The 19,523-nt window shown below is 51.2% G+C and overlaps 1 protein-coding gene across 1 annotated transcript in view; it reads right to left on the bottom strand.

The window, feature by feature from the left end:
* Scn5a (sodium channel, voltage gated, type V alpha subunit) overlaps positions 1-19,523 on the bottom strand; it is a 60,630-nt gene that overhangs the window by 18,649 nt on the left and 22,458 nt on the right. Inside the window, 10 exon segments of the mRNA XM_013030252.1 lie at positions 414-534; positions 2,292-2,465; positions 3,872-4,351; positions 7,977-8,333; positions 9,561-9,734; positions 12,315-12,553; positions 13,544-13,677; positions 13,679-13,708; positions 15,838-15,908; positions 16,072-16,095. Coding sequence (XP_012885706.1) covers positions 414-534; positions 2,292-2,465; positions 3,872-4,351; positions 7,977-8,333; positions 9,561-9,734; positions 12,315-12,553; positions 13,544-13,677; positions 13,679-13,708; positions 15,838-15,908; positions 16,072-16,095 — 1,804 coding nt within the window.

Raw genomic sequence — 19,523 nt, 5'->3', positions numbered from 1 at the left:
ACTTGTAGTTTTTCTGTGGAGAAGCTATGCGGGGTGGGGGGGGGGCGGCAAGTCTCACAGACTTTCCCATCTGGGCTGGCTGGCTTCGAACCTTGATCCTCGGATCTCAGCCTCCGGGGTGGCTAGGATGGCTGGTGTGAGCCCCCGGCGCCTGGCATCTTTACAGTTTGTGGTATGGAGAGGGCAAAAATGGCAAATGGTCCCCAGTTGCCCCTCCCCACCCCAAACATAGCCCTAAGCCCCACCTGCCTCATGCTTTTGCAGAGAGGCCTGGCGTGGGTGAGTCACTTAGTCCCTGCTGCCTGTGGGCAAAGCTACACCCTGAGTATGGAGCTGCTGTCTTGAGGGGTGGTAACCCTGGTTCCAGGCAGCTGGGAGGAGCTGACCCCCTCCGGGTGGGCAGGAGGCCGTACCTTCGGTGAAACAGGCCTCCGGGTCCTTGACATCCTCGCCAAGATCGGGTATCTGCTCCAGGAGATCGGCCGTGTTGGTCATGTCTGCAGTGCTCGCCTCTGAGAAGCTGTCCTCGGGGTTCTGTGGGGAGGGGAGAGGGGGGCCACAGGCTGTGGGTGGAGAGCTGGCCTCCAGCCTCAACCCGGAGGCTGGAGAAGGAAGGTCAGGCCCACCCCCCACTCCACGCCCAGGGAAGGCCCCAAGGAAATAGGATGGAGTGGGTGCGGCCTGAGCTACTGAGGGCCAATCAGAGCAGAGCCTAGGCTGGGGGCTGAGCTACTGAGGGCCAATCAGAGCAGAGACTAGGCTAAGGAGCCTCAGAGCTCTGAAGGCCAATCAGAATAGAGCCTTGGCTAGTGCCCCAGAGTGGTGAGGGCCAATCAGAGCAGAGAGTTAGGCTGGGGCTTGAGCTACTGAGGGCCAATCAGCGCAGAGCCTAGGCTAGGGCCTCAGGCTTGTGAGGGCCATGATTCTGGGCTTTAGGAATAAGACACAGACCTGGGACAAAAGCACATCCAGAATGGAGCCGGACCAAGACACAGACACAGACATACCCATGTCAGACACAACAAAGCCCAGCCCAGCAGGTCTTGCCAGACCTTGCTGGCATGCAGTGTGTAGAACCTTGGGGGAGACTGAGACAGCTCTGGAACCTTCTCTTTCTGGCCCCAAAGGGATTTGCTGCTTGACACTCGCATTAATGTATGTGGGTGTGCGCACGCACGTGTGCGCCCATGCGCGAGCATGTGTGTCAGTACTGTGTCTTGAGCTCAGGGTCTTCGTGTTGTCTCTTCATTTTTTTTCTCTTCAGGGCTGGCGCTCTACCATTTGAGCCACACCTCTACTACTTCTGGCTTGGTTGTTCATTGGTGATAAGAGTCTCACAGACTTTTCTGCCCCGGCCCGGGGGGGCTGGTTTTGAACCTTGATCCTCCGGATCTCAGCCTCCTGAGTAGCCAGGATGACAGGTGTGAGCCACCAGTGCCCGGCTTGTATCTTCTGGCTTCAAGCTCTCCCCCCCACGCCCCAATCCAGAAAGAGGATCTTGGCCTATGCTTTGGGGGAGTGATTTTCCTGGGCCCACATATGCTAAACTTGGCCACTATGATGAACTTCCCCGAGGGCTTGTTTCACAGTGGGAATGTCACAAGTCCAGATTGGAGGTGTGGGCAAGGTCAGGGCCCAGGACAGAGACACTGGCACCTCTCCATCCTCCTCTACATCTCTAGGTTGGGTGTAGGTGAACCAGAGCAGTAGGCTGCCATGTTTCCAGGCTGCAAACTCCAATCCACGCTCAGGCGGACAGGATGGGATCTCTTCCAAGTTCTCTTTGTTGAAAACTTCTGGCTTTGTTGGGGGGAGAGGGCGGGGGGGGGGGAGGCAGAAGGAGCAGTTTGTTATATAAAAGCTCCCAGAGTCTGAAAGGGTGGTATAGTTGACTCAAAGTAAACCACCTCTTCTTCCTCTTCCTCTTCCTTTTCTTCCTCCTTCTTGTTCTTTTGTGGCCAGAACAAATTCCAATGGTAGGCTTGGTAGGCCCTCTGTTATGGCTCCAAAGGCAGGCGACCCATGTCTATCAGAGCTTGTTCTCCAATCTCCCCGGGTGTTCTCGGGAGCCACAGGACTGGACGGGATGGACATTTGGCAACGGGGACAGGAACACAGACACCACAATGTGAGGGGATCTGGGGTGCTCAGGTGTTCACGCCCTTGTCTGTGAATCTCCCATGCAGACCGTGAACGCGGGCAGGGCATGCGCAGGGAACATGGCTGGCCTGGCTTTTAGTTCAAGCACTGCGTGCGCGCTCCACGACTTCCAGGATGAGGGCAAACATTACCTCGCTGGGACCTGGGACCCGGGGCGCCATGTTCCACCGCCGTTGCCAGTCTGCCTGAGGCCCATTGGTCCCCATCTTGGAGGAGGAGATGGTTTCGGACACCTGGCTGGGGGCCCTGGGCTCCACAGAGGCCTCTGGGCTGTGGGACACTGCCTGGGATTCCTGGCGAAGAGGCTAGAATTCAGCCAGAGAGTCTCCAGGGCCCCGGGTTGCCTCCATGTTACCAAAGACTCCGCCCTTTCCCCCCTCCCTGAGGGTCTCTTGGATGGAAGTGGTGCTGTGGCTCAAGTGGTAGAGCGCTCACCTTGAGCTGAAGAGCTGAGGGACAGCGCCCAGGCCCCAAGTTCAAGGCCCCACGACCGACCACCACCACTAACAACAAAATGAGGGCTGGGAGGTAGCTCGGTGGCAAAGCACTTGCCTAGCAAGTGTCAGGTCCTGGGTTTGATTTCCCCAGTTCCAGAAAAGAAAAGACAATACATCAATAAATAAAGATGTCTGGCCCGATGAGTCCCCACAGCAATCTAGTTTGTGCACAGGGGTGTGGTAGGCATGCATGAGTGCTCTCTGTCTCTCTCACACACACATACATGTTGGTCTCCCAAGAAACTTAGTCAAACAGGCTGAAGGGGAAGGGAAGGAGAAGGGAAAGGCAGAATTGCTATAATTCGACTCTGATGCTTGCTGGACATAACTAGAAAATTAGAAGAGATCCTGGCAATCCACACTCCCCCCCACATTCCCTTTCCCCGGGCTCCATAGCCATCACCCCCATAATTGTCCTAAAGAGGAAAGTTTGTCCAAAAGCTGGCAGAGAAGGCAGGAGGAGGTGGTGTCTGAGTTTGGGGGGGTCTCAGAATAAGTTCTCCCACGAAGCGTGCTGTTCTTCCTGGCAGGGCTTGCCCAGGGCTGACCTCCGACAGAAACAACTAGAGAAAGCCCCCTAGAACCTGGTTGATCTAAAGATGGAAGAAGATCCCACTGGGGCCTGGCTCCGGTCAAGGAAAAGCAGGGTAGGGAGGGGACAGAGCTGACAGTCCCCGCCAGCTTTGGCCAGACTTCTGGCTCAAGTGTTAAATATAACAGGTTAAGTGATAAGATTAGCGTCCCCCCCCAACACCTCTGGCTTATTTTTAAATCTCAGCTGGTGGCAGGAAAGGCCAGGAAGGTATGGCCAAGGGGGTCACACGCCACTGTCTCCCTGACTCAGCCATGTCACCTTGCTGGTCTGAGCAGATGGACAATGGTCACAGTGCAGGCCAGAGGGTGAGGGGGGGGTGGGCTTTATCCTAACACCCATGAAGGAACTCCTAGCAAGTCTCTTTTGCTGAGACTCAGTTTCCCTCTCAGGCCCATTCCCTGTCCATAACTGGGCAGGCCAGGGGATCGATGGACCACAGCGGGACTCAGATTCTTTTTTATGGGGGGGGGAGGTTTGCTATATTTTATTCACCCCCCACACTCATCCTGAGGCAGTGTGGGGGACCCTTCCCTCTTCCCCCCTCCAATGAGGCTGGAATCTTCTGGATACCAGAGCTGTAGACTCTGTCCAAGCAGAGCTGTGAGGCAGAGGCTCTTACCTGTTTGCTGGATTCGTCCTCAGTACCCCGACTGTCTTCTTCCTCCTCCTCCTCCTCCTCCTCCTCCTCTTCCTCCTCCTCTTCCTCTTCCTGATCATCGGTGTCCGACTCGGCCACAGCAATGGGCACGCACACAGGCCCCAAGTCCCCAGGGGTGCCACCCTGGCCTGGCCGTGCAGCTTCTTCAAACCGGGTTTCCTTGCGGGCGGGGGGTGGCTTCTCGGTCTCGGGGGGCGCTGGCGGGCTGGGGCTGGCCAAGCAGCTGGCCAGCTGGCTGCGGGGGGTGAGGATCACCGGCTTCTTGGGTCTCCGCAGGAGCCTGCAGCAGAAGTCCCAGGTGGTCCTCTTGACGAAGCGCAGGCCCCTCTGGATGCGGGCCAGGGCCAGCTGCAGGTTGTTCATCTCCCCGTCTTCATCTGGGGCCGTGAGGTTGTCTGCGCTGAAGGAGCTGAGCAGCAAGGCCAGGAAGAGATTCAGCACCTGGGGGGGGGGGCGAACGAGGCAACGGTGTCTGGCTCATGGAGGTGCTGCAGGAAGGGCTGGGAAGGTGGCTCAGTGGTAGAGTGCTTGCCTAGCATGCATGAAGTCCCCGGGTTCGATTCCTCAGTACCACATACACAGGAAAAAGGCAGAAGTGGCGCTGTGGCTCAAGTGGTAGAGTGCCAGCCTTGAGCAAAAAGCAGCTCAGGGATAGCGCCCAGGTCCTGAGTTCAAGCCCCAGGACTGGTACCAAAAACACACAAACAAAACAACAGGGTGCAGGGGACAAGAGAGAAGAGAGGAGGATTTTAAAAAATAGTTCTAGGGTGAGCCAAGATGCTAGTGGTTCAGGTTTGTCATCCCAGCTACTTAGGAGGTTGAGATCTGAGGATCACAGTTCAAAGCCAGCCAGGGCAGGAAAGTCCATGAGACTCTTGTCTCCAGAGAGCCAGAAATGGCTATACACACACACACACACACACACACACACACACACACACACACGGCTCAAGGTTGGTAGAGCACTAGCCTTGAGCAAAAGAAGCTCAGGGACAGTGCCCAGGCTCTGAGTTCAAGGCTCATGACTGTCAAAAAGAAATAAATGAGCCAGGTTTTACTGGGGCTTGATCTTAGCATCTCTTATTCTCCCTTGGCTTTACTGCTCAAAGCTGGTGCTCAACCATTTGAGCCATGCCTCTACTTTTTGCTGGTTATCTGGAGTTAAGAGCCTCAGGAACATTTCTGTCTTAGCTGACTTCAAACTTCGATCCTTACATCTCAGCCTCCTGACTAGCTAGTTTATAGGCGTGAGAGTCATCAATGCTGGGCAGTGTGTGTGTGTGTGTGTGTGTGTGTGTGTGTGTGTGTGTGCGTGTGCGTGCGTGCACACGTGCTTGTACTGGAGCTTGAATTAAGGGTCTTTCATCCTTGCTTGTTTTTTTTTCCCACTCAAGACTGGTGCTCTACCACTTGAGCTATACCTCCCTTTCTGACTTTTTGCTGATTCGCTGGAGATGAGCCTCATGGACTTTTCTGCCTAGGTTGGCTTGGAACCTGGATCCTTACATCTCAGCCTAGTTTATAGGTGTGAGCCACTAGTCTCCTGGCTTCTATTGCCTGGCTTTTTTGCTCCAGACCTGGCACTCTACCATTTGAGCCACACCTCCACTTCTGGCTTTATTTTTTGCTGGTTCATTGGAGATAAGAGTCTCACAGACTTTCCTGCCTGGGTTGGCTTAGAACTGTTGGCGTCAGATCTCAGCTTCTTCCTGAGGAGCTAGGGTGTCAGGTGAAGCATTGCAGCCTGACTCTTCTTTCTCCTCTTGAATCTAGTGTTTGTGTATAAAAGAGAAGGAGAAGGAGGAGGAGAAGAAAGACAGATTCAATCCCTTTTCCCAAGGGCTCAGACAGACCAAAATCGGCATCTTCAGGCCCGGTTGCTAAAGTTCAGTGGGAGAGTCGTGATGTACCTAATGCCCAGAAATAAACAGATGGGGGATAAGGTGCCACCAAGGTCACATCCAAGGTCACACAGGGAGGCTGGGCAGAATCCTATCCTAGAGCCAGTGGCCTCTCCCTTCGGGCTGCCTTGGGAAGAATGGAGCAAAGGGGTGGAGTGAGCACAAGTTTCATTTGTTTTTTTCTTTTTGGTCAGTCCTGGGGCTTGAACTCTGGGAGCTGGGTGCTGTCCCCTGAGCTGCTTTTTTGCTCATGGTTGGCACTGCACCACTTTGAGCCATATATATATATATATATGGCGCCACTTCCGGTTTGCTGGTGGTTCCCTGCAGATCAGAGTCTCTTGGATTTTCCTTGCCTTGGGGCTTGGCTTTCCTCTGGACCTCAGCCTCTTCCTGAGTAGCTGTGGGATGACAGGCAGTTCCTGGGACTTCAGACCCCCTCTCCCCCGCCCTCCCCAATGGTTTATCCTGTGGTCAGTGAATGCCATTGGATGATGAATCAGAACTGACCCCTGCCTGCCCTGGCCCCTGGCCTCCATCCATGGATCTCCCTCCCGGCCAGCTTCTACTGCCTAACTGTGATCTTTCTCCCACAGGGGGGTGGGGGGGTCCAACCCACGCCCACCTCTGTGTGTGTGTGCTTGGAGATTCAGACAAGGGAGTCCCCGGGAGAGTTTGTCCACCCACACAGGACCCCCACGGGTCCTCCGTGTCAGCTGCCTTCTGAATTCAACAGCTTCCAGCATGTTTTTTTCTCCCCCCCCCTTGTTCTTCTTTTGTGTATTTAATTTCTTTCCCCCTTTCAATCACATCGGGTTCCCTGCCTGCCTGAATCTCTCTTCCCCGTTCCAGCGCCTGCCGCCCACGCCGCCGGCCTGCCCAGCCGCCGCAGCAGAGCCCAGTTCCTATGACAGCTTGGGAGGGAGGGGCTGTGTGTGGGCTGGCATTAGTTTCCTCTCTTCCTTCCTTGCCTCTAATCATCTCCACTTCCAGGCGGATTCCAGGCTCTTGTGGGCTGGGGGAAGGAGGGCAGGGGGGAGGGAGGGAGGGAGGGGGGGAGGCTGGGAGGCCAGGGGGGCTTGAGGGGAGGTGGGGGGGGGCTTTGCTGAGCTTGGGTTCTGGGGCTGAGGGGTAGGCCCAATTTTCTTCTTACAGCTAGACAAGGAGGGGGGTGCTGGAGCGTGGAGTTGAGGGGCCATAGAAATGGGGCCACTGGTATTATGCATAACTATTATTATTAGTAGTAGTAGTAATATTGCCAGTCCTGGGCTCAAACTCAGGGCCTGGGTGCTGTCCCTGAGCTCTACCATTTGAGCCACAGAGCCACTTCCGGCTTTTTCTATGTATGAGATGCTGAGGAATCGAACCAAGGGCTTTGTGCGTGCTAGGTGAGCACTCTACCACTGAGCCACCTTCCCAGCTCTGTGTCCTGTTTTTGTTTTTACTATGGGCTCTGGGTTGGGAATTGGGTGAGCGAGGGAGATTGCGTCCCCACTTTTCCCTAATCCCCACTTCAGTGTGGCTGGCCTAGCCTTGTGAGGGAATGAGACAAATGGGAAGAGAATGTTCAGGAATCTCCCATCCACAGCTGGAAGAGTGGATCTGAAAACAATGGGGCTGATGGGACCCTCGTGTTCTGCTCACAACCCCCAAGACCATAACAATGGCCCAGCGCTGGTGGCTGGCACCTGTCACCCAGCTACTCAAGAGGCTGAGCTCTAGGAGATCCGGGTTCAAAGCCAGCATGGAGTAGGAGTTTGCAAGACTCTCAACTCCAAAGAATCAGCAAAAAGAGCCAGATGTGTAGCTGTGGCTCAAGGGGTAGAGCACCAGCCTTGAGCAAAAAATTAAAAGCTCGGGGACAGATCCCCAGGCCCTGAGTTCAAGCCCCAGTACCAGCACCACATGCACAGTAAATGAATGTATGTATGTATGGGTGGATGTATGTGTGGGTGGATGAATGGATGGGTGGATAGATGGATGGATTGATGGGTGAGTGGGTGGGTGGATGGATGGATGGGTGGATAGATGGATGGATGGATGGATGGGTGGATAGATGGGTGGGTGGATGGGTGAATAGATGGATGGATGGATGGATGGGTGGGTGGGTGGATGGATGGATGGATGGGTGGGTGGGTGGATGGATGGACAGACTGGTGACTTACCACAAGATTTCCGATCACCATCACGAGCAAGAAGACCAGCAGACACAGGGACTGGCCTGAGACTTCCATGCAGTCCCACATGGTCTCGATCCACTCTCCACACAGGATGCGGAAGATGATGAGGAAGGCATGGAAGAAATCCATCATGTGCCAGCGGGGCAGGAAGCCTGGGTCACTGATGCGGTGGCTGAGCTCCGAGTAGTTCTTGCCGAAGAGCTGCATGCCCACCACGGCGAAGATGAACACGATGATGGCCAGCACCAGAGTCAGGTTGCCCAGCGCACCCACCGAGTTCCCGATGATCTTGATGAGTGTGTTCAGGGTGGGCCAGGACTTGGCCAGCTTGAAGACCCGCAGCTAGAGGGGGGAAAGGTGGGGGGCTGGTTCCACCAGGGGACCCACGAGGGCCCTTATTGGATGCATTTACACAGGGACTCACGTGTGTTGCATGCGTGCATTTATTTTATTTATACACATCTGTGCATTTATGTATGCGTGTATTTATGTATTTACATGTGCACGAATGTATGCATGCACGTTGTGGTATGTATTTATGTGTGCTGCACATATTTATGTATTTATGTACATATCTGCATTTATGTATGTAAGCATTTATCTTATGTATTTATGTGTATTGCATGGGCGTATTTGTTTTATGTATTCATGTGTTTACACATGTATTTATGCATGTTGGAGTATGTGTGCTGCATGCATTTATGCGTTTCATGTATGTGTACATATTTTATATTTATGTATACTGCACGTTTTATGTACTTACGCATGCATATATTTATATACATTGCATGCATGTATTTTACACATTTCTATTACATTTCATGTATTTAAGTGTGCATTTATGTATGCATGCATGCATTTATGTATGTATGCATGCATGCATGTATTTATGTACACTGCATGCATGTATTTTATGCATTTCTGTTACATTTCATGTATGTACTTAAGTGTGCATTTATGTATGCATGCATGTATTTATGTATGCATGCTTGTAAATATATGCATACGTGTGCATTTTATGTATTCGTGCATGTTTCATGTCTGTGCATTTAGTTATGTATGTATGCATGCATGCGTTTATTTTATGTATTTACGCTGCATGCATTAACGTATTCAATTATATATTTATCTTATATATGCATGCATGCATTAATTTTATGTATTTATCTTTGTAATGCATGCATGCGATTATGTATGCAGTTATGTATTTATCTATTTATTTACATGCCAGTCCAAGAGATGGAATTCAAAGCCTGGGTACTGTTCTTTAGTGGTAGAGTATTAGCGGTAGGGTGTTGGCGGTAGTATGTTAGCGATAAGGTGTCCTGGTACAGTATTAGCAGTAGCGTATTAGCCTTGAGCAAAAAATAAATAACTAAAAATAAGTAGCTCTGGGGATAGTGGCCCAGACCCTGAGTTCAAGTCCCAGAACTGGAATTTTTAAAAAGTGGCTTTTGGGTGAAGGTACAAGTGATCAAAGCAGCAGAGGTGATCTTGGAGGGGGTGTTGCCCAGCCCACACCCCTCCTCGTTCCCCTCCCTGCCCCACAGCCTCGGGGCGGGCAGGTACCAGGCGGAAGGAACGCAGCACGGATAGGTTGCCCATCCTGGAGAGGCCCAGCTCCATGAGGCTGAGGGTGACGATGATGCTGTCGAAGATGTTCCAGCCCTGCTGAAAGTAATAGTAGGGGTCAAGGGCGATGATCTTGAAGGTCATCTCTGCTGTGAAGATCCCGGTGAAGACCTGAAGGAGGAGTAACCGGTCAATCAACCAATCCATCGATCGACAGGTACCGGAAGTGGAGGCTGTAAAGGACTGGTCAAGCAAGGACATCCTGTTTCCCAATTCTTTGCCTTAGCAGGGCATGATGGGACCCACGGAGGCTCTAGATAGAGATCCCACCTCTGGGATAACCTCCTGAGCCCAGAAGTGTGAAGGGCCACACCTGCAAAAAGCCAAGCATCTCCACCCACAAAACACTTCCTAGTGTTTGACCCTGTGGCCTTTGACCTTGGACCCTGCAGTTCCTATTGGCCCGAATGCCCTCTCTCTTGCCCACAGCTCAACTTTCTCCACAGAATTAACAACCAGCCACCATTTCTCCTAGGTTGATAATGTGTTAAGCGCCGGGCTAAAGTGCTTCTCGTGTATTCTTGTTTTCTTTTTTTTCTCTTGGTTCCAGTACTTGGGCTTGAACTCAGGGCCAGGTTCTCTTGCTTGGCATTTTCAATCGAGGCTGGCACTCTATGGTTCTGAGTGTTGCCTCCAGTTCTGGTGGCTCGTTAGAGAGAAGAGTCTCATGGACTTTCCTGCCCAGGCTGATTTTCAACCATGATTCTCAGATCTCAGCCTCCTCCCTGCAGTAGTTAGGATTATGGGGTGCACTACCAGCATCTGGTAAAGTCAGAATTTTTTGGGGGGGGTCCGGTCATGGGCCTGAACTCTGGGCCTGGGTCCTGTCCCTCAGCTCTTCAGCTCAAGGCTAGTGCTCTACCACTTGAGCCACAGCGCCACTTCCGGCTTTTTTTTTTTTCTGCTTATGTGGTGCTGAGGAATCGAACCCAGGGCCTCATGCATGCAAGGCAAGCTCTCTACCACTGAGCCACCTTCCCAGCCCCAAAGTCAGAATTTTTAATGCAGACATTGTGACTTCTAGGGTCAGTCTCTTTAATAACAATTAAAACCACAGCTATCATTCGTTTGGAGTGAAGATTGTTTATCTGAGCCAAATGCATGACACACATTATCTTGTTCAGTCCTAATTAGCTTCCTATGAGGTTGATATGGTCACACTAATTTTACACTTATTAGATTCAACAAATATTTACTGTGCCAATTACCAATGCTCAGCAATTTGTTTGAGATCTCAGGTTAGTAACAGCGGACTCAATATGAGTATGATTTATTCACTTTCCATCTCCATCCATTTGTCCATCCATCCATCCATTCATCCAACCATCTACCCATCTCTCATCCTTTCCCTCCTCCCTTCTTCCTTCTAAATATTCCATCCAACAATCTAGTCTTTCCTTCCTCCATTTAATTGTTCATCCAGCCATCGTTCTTTCTACTCATACATCAATTTCTCCATCCATCCATCCATTTATCCATCCTCAAATCTATCTCACATTTTTTCTTCCATCCCTTACTCTCTCTATTCAAGTAGACATCCAACTATCTAGCTTTCCTCCCTCCATTTAATCATCCATCCATCCATCCACCCATCCATCCACCCCTCATATTTTCCATCATTACTTCTTTTCAAGTATCCATCCAACAATTTAATCTTTCCTTCCTCCATTTAATCATCCATCCATCTATTAATCTCTCCATCAATTTCTCCATTTATCCATCCATCATCCATCCATCTCAACAACCAACCCATCTTTCGTCTTTTCTTCCATCCCTTCTCTGAATTATCCATCCAGCAATATAGCATCTCTTCCTTCCATTTAATCATTCCATTTAACTATTCATATCTTCATTAATCTATCTATCCATCCACCCACCCATCTCTCATTTTTTCTTCCATCCCTTCTTTCTATTCAATTATCCATCCAGTGATCTAACATTTCCTCCCTGTTTATCCATCCATCCATCCATTATTCTCCATCTCTCCATCTATTCATTTCTCCATCAACCTATTAATTACTCCTCATCCATCCATCTATCCATTCATCTATCTGCCCATCCACCCTTCTCTCTTCTTCCATCCCTTCTATTCAATTATCGATCCAGCAATCTGACTTTTCCTCCCTGAATTTATTCATCCACTCATCCATCTCTTCACCTGTCCATTTCTCCATCCATCCATCTACCCATCCCTCATCTTTTCTTCCATCCCTCACCTTTTCTTCCATCCTTTCCTCTCAATTCAGTTATCCATCCAACAATCTAACCTTTCCTGCGTCCATTTAATCATCCATTCATCCATCCAACCATCCATCCATCCTTTCTTCATCCAACAATACACCCATTGGTGGTCGTACACAACTCTGGCCATACAAACACAGTTCCTTTCTTCATTCACTTACTTCTCCATCTACTCATGGCAAGATCTTCCCTCTCCATACATTCAGGCTTACCCTCAACTCATGTCTTTTTTTTTTTTTTTTCTGGTTCTGGGTTTTGAATCTAGGGCCAGGGCACTGTCCCTGAACTTTTCCACTCAAGGCTGGTGCTTGACCACTTGAGCCGCAGCTCTCCATCTGACTTCCTGATGGTTCACTGAAGGTAAGAGTTCTCACGGACTCTCAGTCTCCCGAGTCGCTAGGATGACAGGTGTGAGCCACCAGTGCCCAGCTTCAAACCATGATTTCTTACCAGATTTCCGACCTGCAGCATCTCCTCAAATTCAGTGGTCATGTTGTAGTGCTCCAGCGCCATGAAGAGTGTGTTGAGGACGATGCACATGGTGATGGTGAGGTCGGCAAAGGGGTCCATGACCACGAACTTCACCTTGTCCTTGATGGACAGCCACAGTGGGCAGCACTCCCAGATCAGGTAGCGTTCAGCGAAGCGGTTCCAACATGGTGGACACTTGCGGTGGGATTCTTCCAACTCTGGGGGCAGCCGGGGGGGCGGGGGGGTTAGTTGGGTTTGTAGACAGGGTCATGTAAGTCTAGGGGTATTCTAGAAAGAGCTTAGGCCTTGCCTGGGGAGCTACATGACTCTTTTGCTCAAGGCTGGTGCTCTACCACTTGAGCCACAGCGCCACTTTGGTTTTCTGGTGGCTTACTGGAGATGAGAGTCCCATGGACTTTCCTGCCCAGGTTGGCTTTGAACCACGATCCTCAGATCTCAGCTTCCTGAGTGGCTAGGATGACGGGCGAGAGCCACCAGCGCCTGACTATGTCTCAGTCCTTTTTACTGTGGAACTATGGGAGAAGGGAAATCAAGATGGAGGTGGAGGAAACTGACCAGATGGAATCTCATTGGAAATATTCCCAACTAGGACCTTCAGGAAGGAAGATGGTAAGTGGACAGGAAAGTTTTTAAAGAGAAGACAGCCAAGGCAGACATGGGTATGTTTGGGAGAAGAGGGAAGTACAGCTCAGAGCCCTGAGGCAGGACAGGGCATTGGAAGTGTTTGAGAGAAACACCTGTCATCCTAGCTACTCAGGAGGCTGAGATCAGGAGGATCACAGTTCCAAGCCAACCTGGGCCAAGGAAAGTCAGTGAGACTCTTATCTCCTAGGAACCACCAGAAAACCAGAAGTAGGGCTGTGGTTCCAAGTAGTAGTGTGCCAGCCTTGAGCAGTAAATCTTGAGGACAACTCCCAGGCCCTGAGTTCAAGTCCCAGGACCAACAGCAGCAGTAATAGCAACAACAACAAAAGAGCCAGTTGAACCAGAAGAAATGATCCCTTACAGGCAGGCAAGAATATTCATTAGGATTACATCGAGAAGACAGAGAAAACTGGGATGGTTGGGAGGTTCAAGGAAGCTGAGAGAGATTGGGGGTGGGGGAGGGAGGTCCCTGAGTAGGCTGGGCTGGAGGTGAGGATGGCCAGAGGGAGGTTGGTGTGTGTGGGGGGAGGGAGGGTACTGACCTTCCAGAGCGCTGGTGAGGACACTGACTGTACTGAGGGCTCGCTGTCTTGCCCCTGGCGGCTCAAATCCATCTACACATGGAGTTTGGGGTGTCAGCATCTGGGCTCCACCTGGATCTTCTGATGGTGTGGTCTTGAGGGGGATAATCAGGACATACATGTGAGCTCAAGGAGGTGGCCTCGCCTGCAGTGTGTGTGTGTGTGTGTGTGTGTGTGCGCGTGCGCTGGTTCTGGGACTTGAACTCAGAGCCTGGGCACTGTCCATTCATTGTTTTCCCCATCCCACTCCAGGATCGTGTTCCCCACTTGTGGCTCTTTGGGGGCTCGTTGGAGATACAACTCTCAGACCTTTTTGTTTCTGGTTGGTCATGGGGCTTGAACTCTGGGCCTGGGCGCTATCCCTGAGCTCTTCAGCTGAAGGTGAGCGCTCTACCACTTGAGCCACAGCGCCACTTCCGGTTTTCTGGTGGTTCTTTGGAGATCAGAGTCTCACAGACTTTCCTGCCTGGGCTGGCTTTGAACTGTGATCTTCAGATCTCAGTCTCTAGGATGACAGGCGTGAGCCATCGGCACCTGACTCTCACAGACTTTTTTCCTGTCCAGGCTGGGTTTTGAACTATGATCCTCAGATGTCAGCTTCCTGAGTAGCTGGGATGACCAGAGTGAGCTACGATGCCCGGCTGATTGTCCTTGTAGGAACACCGCATTCTCTTTGTCCTGTCTTGTAGCCATTCGGATTGGCATGTGATTGTAATTACTGTGAATATCCTTACAGATCAGATGCCTTGTTTCAGGGCGTGAAATCTTTGGCAGTATGTTTCGATGCACGTGTGTAATGATTTTAGAAAGTGAGATTCTTGGACAGGGAATGGTGGAACTCATTTTAAATTCTCTTGGCGCTCTCTGTCATCCTAGCTACCAAGGGAGGCTACGATCTGAGCATCTCCGGTCCAAGTAGACACAGCCAATGAAAACCAGCAAAAAGCCAGAAATGGAGGTGGGACTTGAGTGGGAGAGTGTCTGCCTTAAGCTGAGAAAGGGCAGGGGGAATTCGAGGTCCTGAGTTCGAGCACTAGTACTGACACACATTCACTAAAATGGCAGGGCCAGGGAAGACACCTGAGGGGACTGAGGGAGGGGGCTGGCAGGGTTGCTTAGGGGCCCCCAGAACCAAGGACGTGCTCCCCCCAGACAAGAGAGCCTGTCCGGCCAGCACCTGGGCAGGGGCTGCGGGAGTCATTCAGCTGCCCAGCGTGTGGCAGGACAGCTCTGCAGCTTTTGCAAGGTGGAAGGAAGGGAAAGAGGCAAAGCCGAGAGCGGCAGCATCTGAAACCCATCCACCATCCATCCGCCGTCTCTTCTACCAGCTCTCTACCTGCCCACTGACCTGCCTTAGCTTTGTATCTCTCTGTCTGTCTGATCTATCATCTACCTACCTACCCTCTATCGATCTGTCTGTCCGTCTTCCCTGTCACCTATCTATCACCTGGGAGCCCTCCTTCATCCACTCCGCCCACGCGCCCACCCAACAGACTCCCCTCAGTCTGGTCCTTGCCAGCTGATTGGACAAGCAGTCATCCGTCAGGTGAGTGGATTGGCTAACTGAATTGAGGCTCTGATTGGCCTCGATGATCTGGACAGTCCCTCCATCCATCACCTTTCCGAGAAGAACTCCAATTCTACTCCCCCTCTACCTACCATTCCTTTACTCAATCATCTATCTTATCTATCATCTATCTACCTACTTATCTACCTTTGACTATCTGTCTTATCTGTTATCTGGCATATCGTCAATCTGTACGTCTGCCTATCTCATTCATCATCTACCTACCACGGACCCCAGTGTCTAGCTTACCTATCATCTGTCTAACTTACCTATTATCTATCTATCTATCTATCTATCTATCTATCTATCTATCTATCTATCTATCTATCTATCTATCCATCCATCCGTCTATCTGTCTATCAAACCTGTCAAGTATCTATCTACCCACCTTATCTATGTAGTTTCATCTACCTATGTACCCTATTTATTCCCCCTTTCTCTTTCTCTATCTCTCCCCCCTCTTCCTGGCTGCCATAAAACAAGCTACTCCCTCTCCCTCTGCAGATGACTGTCTCAGAAGCCATCAGGGAAATAAAGGTTTCTTCTTCTAAGTGACCTCACTTGGGTACATGGTCCCAGTCATGCATGTGGATCCACACAAGACATCAAACACATTCATCCGCCTTATCATCATGGTCCCAACTACCACACTGCCGTACGTAGCAGCAGGACGGAGGGTGGATCTCACTTCTGCTCACGGGGCAGTGGCCGCTGCAGGCGGGAGGCTCTGGTTAGATGCTCGGCTCTGCCCTGCTCTTGCTAGGTTGACAAGGGAAGATCAAAGACCTGCGGGTGGAGCCTTTGTAGATCAGAGCCTCACACTGCAGTGTTGCCACATGGGGGCTGTGACTTCCCCCATGTTGCCATCTTGGTTTGCTAATTGCTTTAACTTTGCACATGACCCTGCCAGGGCCTTGCTAACCTTTCTAAGGTTATCCATGGGGCTCTATGGACAGGAGAAAGGGTTAAATAAGTCAGGGCACCCCCTTATCCCCCCATAATGAAGTGTTTGAATGTGGATTCCTCCTGACATGAATAACACAATGCAATGATGTCTCTTATGAGATTAGGAAATTTGATTAGCTCCTTCTGGCTGCTGATCTGCTTCTCCCTGAGACAAAGACTCCACTGATAAATCTTCTGGGGGGGGGTAAGGGGTTGCTGGTGTCCCTGGTAGCCAGACACTCCACCCAGTTGGCTCTACCTGCCTGTGGGCATCTCCTATTCATGCTCTTTTCCAGAGAAGGGAAAGGGGAGCCCCTCAGGCACCCCAGAGCACACAGGCGGCTTTATGCAATCACACTAGCCACAGACAATGAGAATGACAGAGGCCTAAATCCTCACGATGACCTGCTGATGTATTAGTATTAATGGTAGTTATGTGCCGTGTGTGTGTGTGTGTGTGTGCGTGCGCGCGCGCTGGCACTGGGGCTGGAACTCTGGGCTTCCTTGCTCACGTGTAGCTTTTCTGTTCAAGGCTGGTAGTCTACCACTTGGGCCACACACCTCTACTTCCTTTTTTTTTTTCTGGTTAACTGGAGGTCAGAGTTGGGTGAACTCTCTGGCTTGGGCTGGCTTTGAACTGCAAATCTGTGATCAGTACTGGGGCTTAAACTCAGGGCCTTGACCCTCACTTGGCTCTTCTGCTTCACGCTGGGCTCTGGGGCTCTGTTAACTTGACCCTCTGCTCCACTTCTGGCTTTTTTTTTGTTTTGTCAGCTGTGGGTCTTGAACTTTGGGCCTGGGCGTTGTCCCTGAGCTTTCTCTGCTCAAGGTCAGCACTCTATCGCGAGAGCCACTGTGCCACTTCCAGTTTCCTGATGGTTTATTGGCGATCAGAGTCTCATGGACTTTCCTGCCTGGGCTGGCTTTGAAGCACGATCCTCAGATCTCAGCCTCCTGAGCAGCTAGGATTACAGATGCTAGCCATCTGCCTCTTGCTTCTGGCTTTTTTTGTTTTGTTTTTGCTGGCTAATTGCAGATAGGAGTCTCAGATGTGTCTGCCCAAGCTGGCTTCATGCTGAGATCCTCGGAGCTTGGCCACTGGGTGAGTATTAAATTTTGCTTAATTTCCCGCTTGACACAGAAATAGGCCTGCACCGAGTCTGCACAGCTGCAGCGAGTCTGAGAGGAACACAGGAACCTGGGAGCTCTCCTTCTTCATCCACTCCTCCCATGTACCCACCCAACAGACTCCCCTCAGTCTGGTCCTTGACAGCTGATTGGACAACCAGTCATCTGTCAGGTGAGTGGATTGGCTAACTGAATTGAGGCTCTGATTGGCCTCGATGATCTGGACAGTCCCTCCGTCCATCACCTTTCTGAGAAGAACTCCAGTTCTACTCCCTCTCTGCTTTCTCTCTCTCAGCCATCCTGGCCTCATGGCATTGTTTATGCCCCAGGGCCTTTGCACTTGCCGTCCAGTTACAGCCTTCAGCAGAAAAATGGGACTGGCAGGGCATTAACTACACAGTTCTAAGAACATCAATGTAATCAGTCTTCAGTGCTTTTTTTCCCCCCAGCCTTGTAACAATCCTGAGATGGATGGATATTCTTATCTTTTCTCAGATGAAAGACCCAAGGCATAGAGAATTAAAGTAACTTGCCCACACAGCCATCCAGCTAGTAAAATGATGAGCTTTGGGTGCTGAGTAAGATCGCCTCCATTATTGTCTCATTTCTCCCAGTTTCAGAAAGAGTCTTTGAGCAGGTGCCTAGTGGGTTCGTGGCAGTCACCCTAGTGACTCAGGAGGCTGGGATCCAAGGATCTGGGTTTGAAACCAGCCTGGGCAGTAAAGTCTGTGAGACTCTTGTCTCCAAAAACCCAGTCAATTTTTTTTTTTCTTAAAAGTGGTAAAGTGCTAACCTTGAGGGAAAAAAAAAAAAAAAAGATCAGGGACAGTGCCCAGGCTCTGAGTTCAAGGCCCAGGATTGGCACAAAACCAAACCAAACCACCACCACTACCAACAAGAACAGAAAGAGACTTTGTCTAAATATGGCTTAGTCAGTGGTTGGAAGGAAGGCAAGGGAGGAGCTCAGGTATGGTTGGAGGTGAGGGCCAAAGGTGGGCATAATGCTAACAGTGGTCTCCTCTTCTTTCCTCAGCCCTTTCCCTGGGGTACTTAATACTGGGTTGTTCTCTGGTTACCAGTCATCAAGCCTGGTGACTAACAGAGGCTCAGGCCATGGTGTGCGGACCTCCAGCCCTTCTTGCTCACGGCCTGGCAATCTAGGTGGCTTCTGCCGGGCCCTAGAGAGTAGGCCTTGGGTACTGGTTTTGTCCTATTGATATGGTGGAGGATGTAAAGATGGAAAATGATATTTGACGGGATTGTGTAAAACGGATAATGATTTTAAGATATAAACGTAAGTGTGCTGCGGATAAGACTTTCCTGGCAACTAGCTATTTTAGCTAGTAACTGTCATTGGAACTCTGTAACTGTGTAACTCTAGCTCTGCTTCTGCTGTTTTCTGAGCCATGCTAGCCCTAATCCAGATGAGACATCACCACCCTTCGTTCTATTCTCCTGCCAGCAAAACCGCGGTGGGAAATTTAAACTTAAGGTGCGCATTTCTTGTAACAATCATTGGCTAAAACCAACACCCGGGCACCCCCTTTCCCGGCCATGGCCCCAAATGCTTACAAGCTGCCATGGGCTGGCCCTCGCCGCTTCCTGGGACCCCCAACGCCAGCGTCAGCACTGTTCACTCAATGAAGTCCTTTACCTCTTCACTGGGTGGTCTCACTGCCCCGGCCCACTCCACTACCATGCTGCCATCATGGCGCTTTTGCTTGATCCACTGTAACCACCACCACCACCACCCCCCCGTTATCCAGGCCCCAGCGGCCCAGGAGGCTGCCATCTGAGGCCTGTGCTTCCAAGCCAGCCCCTGCGGGAGCAGGAAAGTCCACCAGACTGCTATTTCCGATTAGCTAACAACGCCAGAAAAAAAAAAAAAACAAAACAGAGGCTGGAGGGGAAGCTGTGGTTGGCGTGGTTATGGAATCCGGCCATTGGCTCTGCCTGGCACCATCTTGGTCACTTGATGGCTGGAAGGATCTGGCATCTTGTCTTCAGGGTAGGGGATGGGTAAGTCCCGCCTCCCAGGTGATGGGCGTGGCTAAGTCCCCGGAGGAGGGGAAGTCCCGCCCCCAGGTGATGGGTGTGCCTGAGTGCCTAGAGGAAGGGAAGCCCCGCCCCCAGGTGATGGGCGTGGCTGAATCCCCCAGGAAGGGAAGACCCGCCCCCAGGCGATGGGCGTGGCTGAGTTACTAGAGGAAGGGGCAGGGACTTGGCTGATAGGTTAGCAAAGCTGCCAGTCAGTGTCTGGGTCCGGAAGTCCCCTGTGGCCCCGCCCCTGCCCCTATATAG

This window comes from Dipodomys ordii, unplaced genomic scaffold (genome assembly GCF_000151885.1).
Source record: "Dipodomys ordii isolate 6190 unplaced genomic scaffold, Dord_2.0 Scaffold128, whole genome shotgun sequence".
NCBI lineage: Eukaryota > Metazoa > Chordata > Mammalia > Rodentia > Heteromyidae > Dipodomys > Dipodomys ordii.
The sequence above is the reverse complement of the archived record's forward strand: the minus strand, read 5'-3'. Positions and strand labels throughout refer to the sequence as shown.